Source organism: Pelodiscus sinensis, chromosome 1 (assembly GCF_052426305.1).
Source record: "Pelodiscus sinensis isolate ZL-2025 chromosome 1, ASM5242630v1, whole genome shotgun sequence".
Classification (NCBI taxonomy): Eukaryota; Metazoa; Chordata; order Testudines; family Trionychidae; genus Pelodiscus; species Pelodiscus sinensis.
In genome coordinates, this window is record NC_143052.1 from 89,304,688 (window position 1) to 89,322,664 (window position 17,977).

The 17,977-nt window shown below is 46.4% G+C and overlaps 1 protein-coding gene across 1 annotated transcript in view; it reads right to left on the reverse strand.

Moving 5' to 3' along the window:
* Positions 1-4,596: 4,596 nt before the first annotated feature.
* Positions 4,597-17,977, reverse strand: part of PLBD1 (phospholipase B domain containing 1) — a 42,889-nt gene continuing 29,508 nt past the window's right edge. The window contains exons 7-11 of the mRNA XM_075935232.2: positions 17,207-17,407; positions 16,950-17,090; positions 7,229-7,414; positions 6,163-6,269; positions 4,597-4,844 (exon numbers count right to left, since the gene is read on the reverse strand). Coding sequence (XP_075791347.2) covers positions 4,677-4,844; positions 6,163-6,269; positions 7,229-7,414; positions 16,950-17,090; positions 17,207-17,407 — 803 coding nt within the window. The 3' untranslated portion in view covers positions 4,597-4,676. The remainder of the gene's footprint in view (positions 4,845-6,162; positions 6,270-7,228; positions 7,415-16,949; positions 17,091-17,206; positions 17,408-17,977) is intronic.

Sequence of the window (17,977 nt, forward strand, 5' to 3'; positions counted from 1 at the left end):
ACCCCCCAGTGCCAGCCTCCTGTTTCCAGAGCCCCACTGCACCCAACCCCCCCAGCACCCTCCCCAGTGCCAGCCCTCAGTCCCCAGTATCAGCCCCATCCCCAGAGCCCTCACTACTAACCCCGCCCCTAGAGTTCCCCAATGCCCCCCAGTGTCAGCCCCCTGCCTCTGAGCCCCCCACCCCTTAGACTTCTTCAGTACTAGCCCTGGCCTCAGCACCCCCCCCCAGTGCCACCTCCTCACTTATTAGAGCCCACTACCCCCAGATCTCCCCAGCACTAGCCCCGTCTCCAGCGCCTGCCCGGTCCCCCTCACCTCGCCCTGCGCTACCTCTAGCCGCCAGCTGAGCGCTGCTGCCTGGGTTGCGGCAACTCTAAGGCTGCTGTGCCGGGCTCTGTGCAGCCCTCCCACCGCGCAGCGACCTGCTCTTCTGTGTCCTGGAGGAGACCCCGCCTCTGCCTGGTGCTGATTGGCTGAAAGGCAGGGCAGAACACGCCTCTCCCAACAGCCGTGACGGGAAGAGAGGCACAGGGTGGTGTACCCCAGCCCCGACCTCGACAGCAGCCCCTGCCTGGCAGTCAGTAGTTCACGGCCCAGCACTGGGCCATGGACTGGCGGTTGGCAACTGCTGCTCTATGGCAACAAAGAGACAAGCTATTTTTCATTCTTTGTAAAGCTTGTTTGATGTCAAGAGAGTGAAACTTCCGTTCCTCGCTGGAGTTATGAGAAGACCTTTCTGAAGACCCTGAGTGCTGTTGCCAGACTGAATAGGAATGCTCAGACCTAGGGGTGTTCCTGTGAAATCTTCTGTTGGAAAGGGAAATACTCACATGAAAACAAGCACTTTCCTGTCAAGAGCCATGAATCATGTTTCTTCTTCTAGGGAGGGAATTACTGGTGCCAATTTAGACATGGGGAGTTTTAATTTGCAAATGTATTTAGCTGACAAGTAAAAAATGGATGGCCATCCTCCCTTTTCCTTGGGAACTGAGAATTATCTTGATACTGTGTAACCTTCATTGGAGGAGGGAATACACCTCTTACTGGAGGATCTTCTCGCAAGAGTGGTTTCTGATGAGGGGCTCTGGGGAGGTGCAGAAACAACTCAGTAGTTTAGCTAAAGTGGATGGTGTCTAGTAGCTACTTGTCCATTGTTGTAGCCCTCCAGTTGTGCACAAAGTATGTTAGGGCCACCAAAGATTTTGGAAAGAGGTGGGGATGGCATCAGTGATGGTGTGCAACTCTCCAATGTCCTTTCAGAAATAAGCTTTAGCTGGTGGATGAGGTTGGGTGGCTGACATCAAGATGGATGGGAGTTCAGGGCCCAGATTTGGGAAACCTTTTTGGGTGTGGGGTCACTGACCCACAGAAAAATCAATCGGGGGCCATGCACAAGTGAGAAGCAGCAAAACAACAAAACCCCACACCCTCACTGACATAGTCCCCGACTGAGAAAGAGAAAGGCACTTCCCACATTCCCCTCATACACTAGAGCCTAGAGGAGGCCCAGCATAGTAGATTTTGTGGGCTCCAGCCCCATGGTAGGGTGGTGGAGGGGGGTGCTGGAGTGCCAGCACAGGCTCCCCAGTGCTGGGGAGGGGGAGCCCTGAGCCTCAGGGGCTGGGGGCAACATCCAGTTCCTGGACCTTAGGTTCCCCAACCCTGCCCCAGTCTTTGCAACTTCTGATGTTTGCATGAACCCAGGAAATTGTCCTGGAGTTTTTTAATCAGCACGTGGACTCATCTGTTCTTTCATTAAAGTGATTAGTTTTGTCAAAGGGAAAGCCCTCAATAGTGTTCTGAACCCCTCAAGAGTGAAGCCCTTTATTATTGCAGTTGCTTTGTGCTAGATATGGGATCGACCATGTCAACTACGGCTTGAAGTGAAGTTTGGGTCATGAGTTTACTCTGTGTTCCGAGTACATTTATCTGTATCATCCAACAACTTGGAGTCATTCATAAAATCACACCTCACTCAACTAACGGGCCTGGTAGTTAAAAATTCTAAACTGACAGCTGTTGGATGTGAACAGCTTCCTTCCCAGGAGGTCAAAGCATTTAGCACCTTTGGCTGCAAGGTCTTGGGGCACTGTTGCCTTGATCCTTCCATGGCTGCACATACTGCTAGAGCTGGAGGGATGAAGAAAAATTCTGACCCTTGCACAAGGACAAAGTATCACTCGGCTCTTTTGGGAGTAGGAAAGCATGAGGCTGGTATGTGCTGTACCAGCCTGGGTGGTTCCATGACAGCTTCATTTACTGGGAGCTTATGCCATGGGCCATGACCTTACTCAAGTGGGATATGAAGCTCAGTTGCCACCATCTGTAAGAGCTCTAGGTAGTGCCTGTGATTACTGGGCAGGCAGAGTGAAGATGGAGCGATGGCCCCATCGGGTGAGCAGGATGACTTGCTTGTCCAGCTCAACAGCTTTCTCCTCTGTTTACTTCAGTGGAGCCAATTGCCACTGCCTGCGAGAAGAGAACTGGCGAGACTCTTGTGTGGATACAGGATACTAAGGGTAGGAATCCTGTGGACCCCAATAACACCAGTTCGAATGCAGTTGCAGGAAGGATCCCCAGGCACCAGCGGTCTCTGGAAGGGTAATCTTGTCTGGTTGGTGGATGCCTCCAAGCATGTCAAGAAGCCCTGTCTAGGCTCACTACCCTTTGTGGAGGCAATGGTTCACCCTGGACATCGACTTCAAGCCATGACGAAGGTCAGTGAGACTCTGTGCTGATAAGACTCCCCTGCGCCTTCTCCTCAACATGGACTCCTCTTCTGGTGTCAAAATAGTCCCATTCAGAGCTCTTGATCAGTGTCACTAAATGCCAGCTCTCCAGAGAACTAGGAGGTCCCTGAGTTGGTACCCTTGGGTCATTTTCTGGGCCCCTTGCTTCTCTGGTCAGGAGGCCTAAGTCTGTAGCCCCTGAGTGCAATGACTCACCTGAGCTGGAAGGAGGCAGGGAGGGATCCTTTCCTTCTGGAGCAGACCTGGAAGAGGATTTGTCTTTGTGCCTGTCAAGCTGCCCCTTACTCCCATGAGAAGTCTGAGACAATCAGTCTCTGCTCCAGAGTTCATGGTTGGAGGGACACTACTCAAGGGATGAAGCTGGTGTGCAGGGAGGAATCTCCCCAGCCTGGATCTGATTGAGGCCCCATGGCTTTCTCCATGAAGTACTTCTTTAGATTAAGCTCTTGTCCCTCTCAGGAGAGGGAAGGAGCAGCAGAGCCTGCATTTGACAGGGATCTGTGCCTCCCCCAGGCAGTAAAGATGATGCTCATGGTCACAGCTGACTGAGGAGCAAGGACAGGAGCCATGATTCTTAAACCTCAAACCTCCCAAGGACAGGGAAAACTAATCCATGCTAGCTATAAAGGGGCTACTAAAACTATGGATAAGAAAGCTGGTGCAAAGATATCTTGAGGCAGAAAGGATTCCTGTAGAGAGGAACTTAGAGAGGCAGACAGTCTGCACTTCTCCTTTACTGTGCTGAGCCGATTCCTCTTCAGGGAGCAGCTGTCGACCAATGTACCCTACTTGCTAGGTTTTCCAGACTCAGGCACATGATGCGCCTGGATACCCATGTGCCAAATACACACAGGGAGCGGCACTCAAAGAAGAAATAATAGCTACAGGGCTGCTCCTTCACAGATGTTAAGGTATCTCACAAAGGGAGACATTCCTATGCCACATTTTACCTACTGGACAGAGTGTGTGATTCATACAAGTCCAATGAACAATTCAGTGGATGAGCTGTAACAAATCCCATGTCTCTGGCTGCCCAGTCACATGCCTGTGGGTAGATAGGAAAATACCTCACATTCCTAGTCCTCACACCTTATTGACTAGCCCCAACCCAGCCACAAAACAGTCTTTGAATTCAAAGGTTTCCTCCACACATGACTGTGTCACAGGCTCCATGGCTGGATTTTTAGAAATACTTAGGTGTGTGGTGGGGAAAGCGCACCAGGTGTCTTTCTGCATAGCTAGGTACCAAAATACTTTTTAACAATCTGGCTCTTTCCCTCTCTACCAGGAGAGACAACAAGTGCTTTAATACCAACTACTGACAAGAATGCACTGTAGAAGGAAGGACTCCATCCAGCCCCTAAGAGCAGTGCTATCCAAGCTGTGCAAAGTGGGTATGTTCTGCCTCTACTGTGTAATAAGACAATTCAACTCTTGCATAGACTTTTCACCCCTGACTCTCAGATGTACCTTACAAAGGGAAAAAAATTAAAAAACAATTACTAGTCCTGTAGCACCTTAGAGACTAAAAAAAGGAGATGGTCTCATGAGCTTTCGTGAGCCCAACCCACTTCTTCAGCTGAAACAAAGGAAAGGCAGGCATCATTCTAATTTTACAGATGGAAAAACTCAGGCCTAGAGATGACAAGTGATTTGCTAAAGGCACGTCCTCCTTCATTGCTGTTTTGTCATTATTCTCATTGTTCAACTGCCGTTTGTGACTAACCCATGGTAGTTACTATGTTCATATAGGACTGATTAGATGGTGCCCCGTCAAGCCCGTTCTTTCACAGAACAAAGCTCTGGACGCTAGTTAAGCAGAAAGGGGTGACGGCACAAACACAGGGACTTCCAGGATGTTTTATTTTATGCGCAAGAGAAAGTTTTATGAATATTTTCCCTTTTTCTGAAACTCTGATACCGGTTTCATAGGATTGGCCTCATGGCGATGAAGTCAAAGTTGTAGACTTCTGGCAGACCCTGATGCCTGGTCCCATTGAATTGTTTCCAGCTGAACACAGGAAGCCCATCCTCTACAGTTGGGCCGCTGACAGCCCAGGCTGCAAACACCGAAGCCATATGGAAATCCGCCACCTGTGAAGGACAGAGCAGGATTTTACAGCTAGAGAATACATTGCTCTATCCTACTTGAAGTACTTACATTCCATGGAGAGGGAGGCATTGCTCAGGTTGGGCCAAGCGGGTATATGCAGGAGTAAGGGAAAGAAACTGAGCAAAGGAAATCAGCTGCGTCCATGCACCCAGTAGCTGGAAGATTCTTCCCATAGCAGCATCCGTTGGGTCAGCCTGTGCACTCCTGGAGTTGCGTCCCATGGCCCTCAATATAGATCCCAGCTGACACACCACCATCTTTTCTTGCCGGCTACTCTAACAGCGGGGCAGGAGGGTGGGTATTGGAATGGACGTGGACAACAGTTATGAGACAGTGAGTAGCCATTTTTTCTCCAAGTGCTTTTTCCTATCCATTCCAAATCAGGTGACTCCCAAGCCTCAGTTCAGCAGGTGGGGTCAGAGTTAGCCACTAATTGGGAGCACTGCTCTTCCAGTGGCTGCGAAGTCTCTGGCCTGCTGGGTGACTGCATAGGCCGTGAAGCCATCCCCTTTTGGGCATGGGGGGGGGGAGCTGCTTCATGAGTTTTGAACTCTTGGGGTGAGTAATACAGTCCATGCAAGTTGATAGTGTCTCCTCCCTGTCTAGGAGCTTACAAAAAATATGAAACTGAGTCCTCCCCCCGACACCCCTCTGCCCCCCACTACCATCCACCCCCTCACGCTGAGTCCTGCCTGTCCTCCCCACTAGCATCTGCATCCTTGCGCTGAGATCACCCACCCTTGCCTCGGGCTGACTGAAAGCAAAACCAACTGGCCCCACCGGCTGCATGTGAGCTCAGGCAGTTCCCTGGGCCAGTGGCAGCCAGCGCAGCTTTCCAGACCAGGCGGTGCTCTCTGCGGCTGGGCATACGTGGGCCCAGAAGCTGCTTCCCCCCATATCTTGAAGAGCCTGTATAGATTGAGGAGCCTGTGGGCTGAGTCACCACCAGAGGGAGTCAAGTATCAGGCAAGGCAGAGCTCTACAATCCTCTGCAAACTGTCCCATGCTGACCAATGCACTGACACTAGCCTGCACACACAGCTCCTACTACATGTAAACTGCAGTAGCCCCTGGACTGGCGTGAGCTGGGACAGAGCACCTCCCCTGATCAGCTAATCGTGCAGTCGATACAAATTGCATCAGCTGTGCCCATGAAAGCTCATGATACCATCTACATGTTTTGCTAGTCTATAAAGTGCTACCAGACCATTTGTTGTTTTTTTCTGTAACAGACTAACTCCTCTACCACCTGAAGCTCTTCAGTCAGACAGTATGTATGGCCAGCCAGGGGATCTTTACCTTTGAGTCATAGCAGCCTGCTGGCATTGGGAGAGAAGGGTTCAGGTCTTCCCGGCAGCAGATAGTGTTGCACGGATTGTGCCTGGCATAGGGGTCCTTCAGGTAGTCTGGGAAATAAATGGGGAAGAGAAAAGAAATCAAGTCAGTCTGGTCACACAGCCATCCACAGTAGGGATAAGAGTTCCTCCCACAGAGTCCGGAATGGAATACTCTGCAATCTGATGCTACAAACGCTCCCTAGGAAGATGTAATGAAAGAAAGCCAACACGAGAACCAGGGAGGGATCAGGAGAGAGAAGGGAGTGAACAACTCTGGTCTTAATATTTTAGTCTAGAGCAGAAGAAAAAGAAAATTACAAAATAATGTTGACAAAAGATCAAGATGGCAAGGAGCAGAAAATCGGGAGTCCCGTTGCCCTTTCCCTTAGATCACTGCCAGTTCACCCTGGCCAAAAGTCCTCCCAAACATTACAGGTGGCAATCAATGTTACATGCAAAAGAGAATCAAAATAAAGCAGCTAAGGTCACCTATAACTAGAGGTTTATTTAAACCACTTTTTCCCGTTAAACCCAATAAGATAGAGCCTGATAGCATTAAGACAAAGCACTGTGCATTGAAGGACACGCCTTCTGAGGGGAATGTTAAAGTAGGGTTTTTTTTAAAGATGTTATGCTAATTCCTCTCTGTTAGTATTATAGACACATTGCTTAGTACATAAAATGATGCAATATCCTTTCCTTGCTCTAGCTGTAGCCAAGAACAATTTTCCCTAGAAAGCCCTAGCAAGCCTCCTAGTTCTGTTGATGTTTCAGATGTTCTCTGGAAAGGTTAGCTAGACTAGGCCCTCCCTTGTTCCCAAATGGAGTTCAAGACATGAAAATCATTTCCCTTCTTTTTTTAATCTCATACCTAAATTGTAAACTCCTCAGAACAGGGACTGTCTCTGTTCTGTTCATACAGCACTGAACATAACGTGATCCTGAGCCATGACTGGGGCTGCTAGAGCAACACTGTAATATAAACAATAAATAAAAATCAGGTAATGGAAAACAAATGAGCTTCTTACTGTTATATCTCATTATGTACTTCATGGTCTCCAAGTCAGTCACTTTCCCTTGGTCCCGCCGGAAAATTTTTGCTCTGGGAGCCAATTCATAAGAAAAGTCTAAGCCGTATTTCTCAACATATTCTGCATACCCACTAAGGTTGTAGATGGTTTCATGGAAAGGGATGTTGTAAGAAGGCCAGTATCCTGCAAGGGAGACAACCCGTTTTGTTCAAACAAACTATGCACTCGTTTAAAAAAATGTTTAATTTTTCTGTTGCCTTATCCATGCCAGTGAGGGAACATAAGCTAGACCCAGTCTAACAGCAGCATAACATGTCAGCTACCTACAGAAGCCAGTGAGTTAACTCACAAATAATTCCGCCAGATAGATGGCATCAACAGAGTCCCAAGCCTCAGGTTTCCACTTTGGAGGCTTAATCCCACAAAGCAATTTTGAGTCATTTGCAGGCTAGACTTACAAGAGGGGAGATCTGAGCTGTTCACCTATAGATAGTACCCATAAGCTGACCACCTATGAACCCTCAAGACTTGCTGAAGCAGAAGATGCAGCCAGACGACTCATCCACAGTAACACCTGTCTCCTGCAAGCACATCTTGAAGCTACCCTGAGCTGCTTTTGTAAAAGAAAAAAATGATTCCTAAAAGGAAAAGGTGGCCAACTTCACACACCAAATAGATGCATCCAAACAGCATGCTGAACAGTTGAGAAACATGCTAAAGCATTGAACAAGCTCAGAAGTAAGGAAGGGGTAGGAATCCTGTGCCAAAGCAGGGAACAAACAGTTGGGGATGGGGGCAAGTCATGAACCTCATGGGACATAGGTTCCCCACCCTGTCCTAGACAGACTTGCCTAAAGAGGTGAAATGAGCTTAGATCATTCAGCATCACTCCCTCCGGTCTGAGATCTATCTGCCCTGGTTTGAAATCAGAGTTCCTGTCTATCTACAAAAAGGCTACGTTGTTGTAACGAAACACAACTGAGCTAGTGACACAAGTGGTAAGAAATGCTGCCAGTGAAACCACAAGAAATAGTTTAGAGTTTCTGGTAATATGGAAGGAGCATTTTGAGAAAGTGCTTAACCATGTAATTTTTCCAGATGCAAGCATTTTAGACATGCCAGATGAACAGGGCAAAATGGATAAAAGCACTGAGCCACCATCTAAAAGAGAAACAAAGAGCAATGAAGCAGTTAAAAACGGGGGAAACTGCAGGAATAGATAATATAACAGCAGAGCTGCTAAAGGCTGGTGGAATAAGTGTTATCAAAGCATTAGAAAAAAATATATAAAAGTGGTGTGGGAGCAAAGAGCAAAAAGTACTGGATGAGTGAGTGAAGACAATAATTTTACCAATCCTGAAGAAAGGTGATCCTGCCAATTTGCATAATAGAAGAGGCATGAAAAGAACAGTGCAGCTTCATTTAAGGTCAAAACTGAACTGATCCCCCACACTCTCCAACAGTTGATGGGAAAAAGAAAAGTTGAGAATGGAGTTAAAGTTGTTTGCTCTTTTCGTCAACTTCATGAAAAAATTTGATTTGGTTTGGAGGGAAACATTATGAAAAGTAGTCAAATCATATGCAGTTCCAGAGAGAATTACTTCAATTATAACAGTTATGTAGAAAGATTCCTATACTATAGTGACATAAAAACTGGTGGAAAATTAAGCAAGTGATGAAAGTCAAAGTTGGGTGTTAGACAAGGGGCATGGAATCACCATCACTTTTTATGACGTTCTTAAACTGGATGTTAAAAATGATAGATTGGAGGGCTTGATGCTGGGTAATCGGAAGTTAAGATCCTGTAGATGACACTGTACAACTAGCAGACCTGTTTGAATTGTCTGACACTTTTTACTACCTTGAAAAACTGGTGTAGTCAATCCGGACTGGCAGCCACTTCATCATCTTGACGTTTATTGTAGCTTGGAAAAGTGACACTATATAAAGTGTTGAAATGCCGAAGTATTGAAGTCATAGAACAAGTACCTAGCAAGATTGATCAGTGCCAATAGTTCCATCAAGGATGAGGTTAAAAGGACATGTGCTTTCGTAACAAAGCTGATGAAATTAAGCATTTGATAAAACAATTCTTTGGCTCCGAAATGAAAATGAATCAAACCAATGTACTAGCAGTATTACTCTGTGGCCTGGAAGCTGATGCTTTAAATGAAACAGACATCAGAAGGCTGGAGGCAACAGAGATGACCATTCTTTGGAAGATGACAAGTGTCAAATGACAAGTGTACCATGGAAAGATATTACGATAACTGAAGAAGTTAGCAGGCGCAGGATGTGAAGTGACAGTACAAGTTTGGCTTCAAACAAAAAGATTACAATGATTCTGCCACCATAAAAGCCAAATAGATGACAGGATGCCGTGAAAAATGATGCCTAAAACCATGGTCAGTCAGACCCGGAGCCTGACCCCCGACTAGATGATAAGTATGGCAAAGGTAGCTGTGTTAGTCTGTATTCACAAAAACAAGCCTGAGTCTGTGGCACCTTTTAAAGATTAACAGATTTATTTGGGCATAAGCTTTCATGGGTAAAAACCCACTTTGGCAGATGCGATTGACAAAGTGGAATTTTGCCCACAAAATCTTATGCCCAAATAAATCTGTTAGTCCTCAAGGTGCCACAGGACTCGTTTTGACTTGATGGGAATTAGTATGCAGGAACATGACCAGGCTGGGCTTAATGGAGCAACAAGCCACAGACAGAAATGAAAGGCAATGTTATAATGCTTCCCATGACTGTAAAAGTTCTTTGGGATGAGAAGAAGTGGTGTATGTATTTCAGATTTCAGGAAAATGTTTGATTTGTCCTGTGCTTGCTCCAATATTTGCAAAGTGTGTCCAGATAGTCGGGAAATGACCATGTTATCAAAACACTGTAAGAGTCAGGCCAGATGGCTGAAGAGGGTAGTGGAAGGCAGATGTGTTAGCCCCAGAATGTTAAAGGTCCTTTATCCCACAAACTGAAAAGGGGTTACCTCAGGTTAATTAGAGGTACCTGAATCCAATTAAGGGCTGCCTGCAACCTTTTAAAACCCCTCCTCCAGTGAGAGGAAGAGAAGAGAAAAAGAGCAGCTGTTACAGGTGGGATCTCCCTGGTCCAGCACTCTCCAGACCTGAGGGCTGTGTCTGGACTGGCAAGTTTTTCCACAAAAGCAGCTGCCTTTGCCAAAAAACTTTCCAGCTGTCTACACTGGCCGCTTGAATTTCCGCAAGAACACTGACGACCTCATAGACTCATAGACTTTAAGGTCAGAAGGGACCATTATGATCATCTAGTCTGACCCCCTGCACAGTGCAGGCCATAGAATCTCACCCACCCCTCCTAGAATAATCCTCTCACCTATATCTCAGATATTGAAGCCTTCAAATACTTTGAAGACCCCAAGATGCAGAGAATCCTCTAGCTGTGATCTGTACCCCATGCTACAGAGGAAGGCGAAAAACCTCCAGGGCCTCATGTAAGATTGTCGGTGTTCTTGCGGAAATACTATGCTGCTCCCATTCGGGCAAAAGCCCTCTTGCACAAATGCTTTTGCGCAAGAGGGCCAAGGTAGACAACGCGGTATTGTTTTGCGCAAAAAAGCCCCGATGGGGAAAATGGCGATCGGGGCTTTCTTGCACAAAACTGCGTCTAGATTGGCACGGACGCGTTTCTGCAAAAAGTGCTTTTGCAGAAAAGCATCTGTGCCAATCTAGATGCTCTTTTCCGCAAACGCTTTTAATGGAAAATATTTTCCGCTAAAAGCATTTGCGGAAAATCATGCCAGTCTAGATGTAGCCGAGTTGTCCCAGACCAGTGAGTTTGATGGACCAGGGGAGGTCAGTGCTCCCCTGCTGACTACCCTGCTCTGGGGCTCCCCTCCCTGGAGCTCCCTGCGCTCCTGCTGACCAGTGTTTCCTCTAAGCTGCACAGCAGCATGGCTTCAAGGGAGATTAATCAGCCCCACCCAGTCAGTCAGCTCCCTGCATGGAGTCCTGAGCCTCTGGGCGGGGCTGATTAATCACCTGTGAAGCTGTGCTGCCGCACAGCAGAGGGATCACAGCTGCTAACCCTGCTAAAGCTGGCCCGGCAGGGGCTCCCCACTTTGCTGTCCGCCTGCTGCCTCAAGGTCTCCTGAGACCACTTGGCTGCTGGTGGTCCCACTGCCACAGGTTGTTCCTTGTGGTTCCCAGCTGGAGCCACCCGGGGCCCTCAGCCCCGCTGCCAACAGGGGTTCCCCAGCCAGGGCTGCCCAGCCATCCCTCCCTGCTGCTGGGGGTTCTGTGGGTTCCCCAGCTGGGGCTGCCTGCCTCCGCTAGCCCCACTTCACGGTCACCCTCATCCTGCTGCCACAGGGAGTTTGCCAGGATTCCTGGTCAGGGCCACCCAGCCCATGGCTCCACCAACACTGGGGATTCCCTGGGTGGGGCAGGAACTCCCAGCTGCCACCTGGCCCCATTGATGGTGGGAGTTCCCGGCCAGACCAGGGGCTCCCCAGATGCTGCCTGGCCCAGTCAGGGCTCCCCAGCCCCAGCATTGTTCTGGGGCTCTTTGGTCCAGTAACATCCGTGGCTTTGCCAGACCACAGTTGTTGCTGGACCAGTGTCCCGGCTTTGCGAGGTTCAACCTGTACCAGGCTAGTAGCAGCAGGGAAGCAGCTTCTCCAGCAGGATAGGCGACAGTTTATTCCCATAGGGAAGCAGACACGCCCCCTCAGAACAAGCAAACAGGATGACACCCCATCCAGGAGGCAGGGAAAGGTTTCAGCCTTTGTTTGGATTAGCCCAGGCTCACCATCACCAAAGGAAGGGAAATGTTAAGACTGGTGAGGGAAAAGAGGTGCCTTGCTATAACACGGAATGTAAAATGTTTATTCCAACATGTAACACTCAAAAGACTCTCTCAAAGTTGTAAGTTGTCTAAGCCTCACAATTTATTTCATTTTCCACCATAGTTCCCTGCAGGGTGCCCAGGCGTGCACCCACACAAGAAAATGAAGGACTGCACATCTAATTAGTGGACTTGCGCAGGCCTGGCTATGATTCTGCTAATTCGATGCCTCCTGGACCCTCAAGAGGATGTGGAAAGTGAGCTAAAAGGGTGAAATAAGGAATGGGGGGGGGGCAAAGGGGTGCATGAGGATCAGTGGGTTAGATGGGGTTGGGACTAAGTTTGGGGGTCTACCAACTGGGCTGCTTGCAACAGCCAGGGAAACACACCAGCTGCAGCAGCAGCTGGCAGGCAGAGGAGAGTCCAACTTCATTTCATCCCCAACTGAGCTGCCTGGGAGCTGGGAGAGAATAAAAGTCCCAGCTCCAGCAGTGCTGGAGGGCAGGCAGAGGAGATTCTGATTCTGTTTCAACCCCAGCTGGGCTGTTTGGGGGCTGGGAGGGGAGAGATGTTCTGGCTGGAGTAACAGTGGTTTGTTTTTTAAAATGAATCCAAACTCTTGTGGTTTTAACCTGTCGTGTCCAAATCTCCACTCAGGGGCTACAGTGGCACTGGCCAGGAGAGATGCCTCTTCCTGAGCAATTAGAACTTGGATTCCAGGCAAGTGATTCCCATTAGGTTTTGAATTTTTCAAGAGAGGTATGAAAACCATTAAGGCCAGATCTTTGTTGTCTAGTATAGTTCTGACTCTTCAGAGTACTTCAGTGACTCATAACACCAAACATAGTGCTTGCTACTTATGCTTTGTAAAATAAAGACCTTATTTGCAAGCTCTTTGAAGCAGGAATGTAAGCTCTGAAGCTGTGTGTTAAGGAGCTCCATTTACTTAAGGGATGTGTAAAAACTTAATGAGCTTTCTCTGATTTTTTTTAAGCCAGTGAAATACTGTGTAAAACCAGGAAAACTTTCCCTTTTTCTGCAGGGCTCTGTGGCATTTGCACAGTGTCTGGGTCCTAAACGCCCATTTAAAATACATGTAGCCAACCACTTGATGTTTTACTTCCCTTTGTATTTTCATTGTTGTCATTTGTTTGCAATTTTGTTTGTTCTGTGTTGCTTTATTATTTATTTTTATTATTTTCTGTGAGTAAAGTATTCAATTGAGTTGATATCCCATAGAAATTGTATAAGCCACAGTAAGTGCCTTTTACTCTCCTTCCAGTATCAGAAAATATTGTATTAGTGTTTATGATGAAATCATGACTATTTCTAGTGATTCAGAGATCTGTTTAACATCTTAAATCTGAGCTATGTGTGCAGATAACATGCAGGCAAGAGCAATAGTTCTGTGAACTACAAAAATCCATAGTATGGTAGTGTTTTGGCAGGTGCTTCATTTTTTGAGAGCAGCTTTCCATGAAGATGTAGTAGTCTATGTAAAGAGGAGTAGATTATTAAATTAGGCCTCTGGTGCATATTTTTATGCTTTTATTTAACGACCTTGTCTTTCTTTATGTACCTGTTTTAAATATATTACATTTGGTGTGTTTACTAGCTTTAATTGTTAGAAAGGATGATAAAAACATATGTTCCAATGGCAGTATTAATTTTATTTGATTTCATATTACATATCTTAAGCAGTGCATCTTGTTAATTATGCCTTATTTTAATATTTTTCTTCCATATCTATAGCATATTATCTTGATATTGGTGCAAAATTCAATCTGCACATGGATGGAAAAAATTAGAGGAAACATTCTTTTCCACTCCTATTTAAAAAAAAAACCAAACTACTACATACTTGCAGTTTTCCCAATTACTCCTGAATTGTGCAATGAAAACATCTTTTGGCTCTTATTCTACCCTTCCCTAAGATCTCCTACATGTGGTACGAGAAACATTCAAATGCAAAGTTGTTCTGTTTATTGCAAAATTTTCAGTTTGTGGGTTGCTAGTTTTTGTAAATGCACTAGCTGTGACTTGTTTCTCTTCCTTGTCTGATTTCCTTTTAGTTCTTTAGTCCTCGCTGCATATTTTCTATCTGCCTGTCATTGACCAACAGCTTGGATGGAATCAGGACTTCCCCAATGTCTTCTGATGCTACCCATCACTTTTCAGGCCCATTCTTGACTAGCGCCACTGCTAGCCCTAATTACCTGAAGGAAGGAGCCAATTGGCAGCACTGGAGATAGGCAGGAAGATAGCTACTGAGATCAGATGCATACAGCTGCTAAACAGAGGGGTAGTATGTCCTGCTCCCCTGGAGACAAGTCAGGACTCTGTTTGCTTGGCTCTCAGCAGCCAGATTCACAGGCCAGACCTTAAAAAGGAACTGCTAGTGCCAGGCTTAGAGCAGACAGTTTTGAACAGGCTACTGGGAGAAGTGACAGCAGATGCTGGAGTGAAGGGTAAGTCATGTCTAAATACAGACTATCGATAAGCTGTCAAAGCTTCTCCTCTTGGTGGGTCCTGTGCTTTCAGGCAGATTGCTCACCTCAGAGGCTCACTGCAGCCTTTATTTTAGATATTTTCTCTAGGGCACCAGCTTGCCGTTTATTGAGCCAGCGTCATCATTGGCCAGCATGGGGGAAAGAGGGGAGACCGAGCTGCATAGCTTCTGCTGCCCCTCCAAACGATTTGGGCAGAACAGATCTCTTTGCCAAAATTAGTCCTTCTCCTGTGCTGACTAGAGAGTTGGATAATGGGTGGGAACACAGACCTGCCCTCTACTCTGGGTGCCAGCCCAGAGACCCTGTGATCGCATCTGCCTGCAATGTATCCAGCAACAGCTGTGTGACATCTATGATCCCCATGGCCCTCCCTAGCATCTTCCTTACTGCAGGCTCTTTCTCCTAATATATGTACGCACTTGCTCCTCCTAGACCTTCCTCAGCACTGTCTCTCCTCAGCTCAGAAGTGGAGCCCTTTTCAACCCATCTACACTTCAACATTGGCTGTAAGGTGACCTGATTAGCCTGGCTTACTTGATTCTGGAAACCACCTAATTGATTCCAAGTGTCTTAATTGGCCTGATTGATCCTGGCAAGTTTCTGCTGGTTCTGGATTAGCCTTTGTTAGTTTGCCTATTTAATCTAGGGTTCATATACTTTGCTTCTACTACTCTCCCATAACTTTCTGGCCTGACCCTGTCACAATAGGTTCTGGGAAGCAGCTATAGGTGGGGGATGAGGCCAGTAGTTTTCTTGATTTTAGCCCAACAATACAAGTCAGGAAAGATTTAGGGCTTGGAAACAAATGGAACAGCTTAAATGACACCCAGGCCTGAATCTAGCCTCCCCATTTTGTCTTGAATACATGGTGCAAGTGAATGGGCAGTCTAGGGGGTCCAGACACAGAAGCACAGTCAGAGAACCACCTTACTCTGGTTACATGACAGAAAGACTTGACAAGGAAAAGCCACAGATAATCAATAATATGGGCTGCGGGGATAATAAAGGGCGAGCAACTGGCTTCACAAATGGGGACTTGGCAAAGTGACTATACCAAGACAAGAAAAACCTGCAATTGCACAAAAGCAGCTGCAGTTCAGCCTAAGAAAGGCATGGACCCACCAGGCAGAGCAGATGGTTTGGTCCCAGTCACTGATGCATCCCCAGCCGGCACTGCACTTCAGTGTCCGTCGCAAACTTCTCAGAGCAAGGAGAAGGAGGAACCATCTTGCTAAAGATCTCTCTCCTGCCACCTCCCTTGAGATCAGCTATTAAGCACCTTCATTTCTACCCCCTCAGAACAGCCACTGAAGTAGTGATGCTAAGCCCACCCACTCAGCAGCAAGAACAACCAGCTGCCATGTAAATAACCCTGTTTCAGATCCTCAGAGAGGATATGGGGGAAGCATCTGCCCACAATGGCCAACATCAGATTCGCTAGTTGGCAAACTTCACTTTCTGAAATGAACTCCCCTAACCGGAAGGAATTAACGAAGCCTCAATTTGTTTCCCAATTATGCCATTTTGATAATAGTGAACATCTCAAGGAGAAAAACCACTTATGTCAGCTGCTTCAGTGGGTAAATGGTACAAAAAATGTAAGGTGGGTGAAGAAATTTTACTGATTATTCATAAGCATCACACCAAAAAGTTGCGCATCAGTTCTCCAGCTCATCATATCTTCAGCTGTGCAACAGCACCATAGAAACAAACAGTGAAGTCGGTGGACAGAACTCAGACCCAAGCGTCTAGAAAATGTTTGTGAATGTGCTCTGATTGCTGATACTGGGCTGTTAGTATGATTTCTCAGTACACCTGTGGGTGACATTTTCAGTCAACCTGTCACTAGTTTTGCTATAAGCTTAAGGCATCTTCTGGACAGCAAGTATTTGCTAGATGGCATAACCCCAAGAAAGCTCAGTTCAGAGACTGAGTCTGGCTATCAGAGTCTTTTTCCCCCCCTTTTAAACCCATTTCCCTTTGGGGTGACTACCACAAAAAAGTCCAAATGACTCTCAATGTCACAATAATTCAGCATTAATTCAAAAGCACTGCCTCCTGCCTCAGGGACAAAATAAAGTACTCCAGTACAGAGGGAAACCATGCAGGAGAAAACCAAGTCAGGGAAAGAACAAGTCATCAATTCTTACCTTCAGCACAGGCACCAGGTTAGCTCCAGTTACATATGGTACAGCATGGTGCTCACAAGCAATTACTGTTGGTGAGAGCTAGGAAACGTTTACACAAAAAGCTTCCCAACTTGGACACATGCATTAAGACTCCAATGTAAACCCTTCTCATATGTAAAATAATATTCCTGCCACCTTGAACAAATGGTTTAATTTTCCTAACCCTAAAGCTCTCAAGTCAGTGATTACCTTTACGAAGAACATTTGTCTGATCAGAATACTCTACAAGCATTGGAATCTGCTCAATGATATAGAGCGCTCCATCATCCAGGCTATATTGCAGCTTCACCTTCTTCATATCTAGGACCATGTATTGATTGTTGTAGGTTCCTGTGAGTGCAATTAGGAGGAGGTTAGATCTTTCACTATTGCCTAGAAAAGCTGGGGGGGGGGGGGAGAGTAGGGAGTGTTTTCCCTGTTCAGAGGGTCATAGAAAATGTACTTACCAGAGTTGTACCTTAATAAGGTTTGTGCCCAGGTTTTGCCACTGTCTGCCATCATATTGGCAATACGGACTCTTTGCCAAGAAAAGAGAGATTCAGGCACCACGTGTTCAAGTAGAGTTTGGTTATACAGAATGTTTGTGGTCTGCAGCATTACCAAGCCGCTGCCAAGTAAGTAAAAGTCATCCACAGACATCAAAAAACCTTTAAAGAAAAACAGAAGAGTTCCTTGTTATCTTTGTAGGCTCTTAACTTGCTTTGTTAGATAAACAGCCATCAAGGCACAGCAGAGACTTGAGGATAAGTAATAATCTTATTTCCATAGTAATGGTTATATAACTGCACACAAAGGATCCATTTAAAATAACGTGACTCCTTTTTTCAAGGGATCATCATCAACCTGTTCAAGCTTCAGATCTCTCAGTTTTGGGGCAAGAGGTATTTCTTATAATTAGTCAGCCCAGCAGGGATTAAATAATTATAGCAGGAAATCCTCTTCCCACCTCCACCTTTTAAAGTTTAGTTCTACTCTGAAAAATGAAGTAAAAAATGGTGCTATCTTAGACATCGTTTCTGTGCTGTGTCTGTTGAGAGTCCTCTCTAGTTGTCACTATTGACAAATTTCCAAATTTTTACTTCGGCCTATTAAAGATAATACAGCCACAGGACACTGAACAGGATCCCTTTGTTAGCATTCCAGTTGCAGATTCCACACCACAAGATGTACAGAGCTATAAAGAGCCAGTATAATACTGAGATTGCACAAGTATCTGC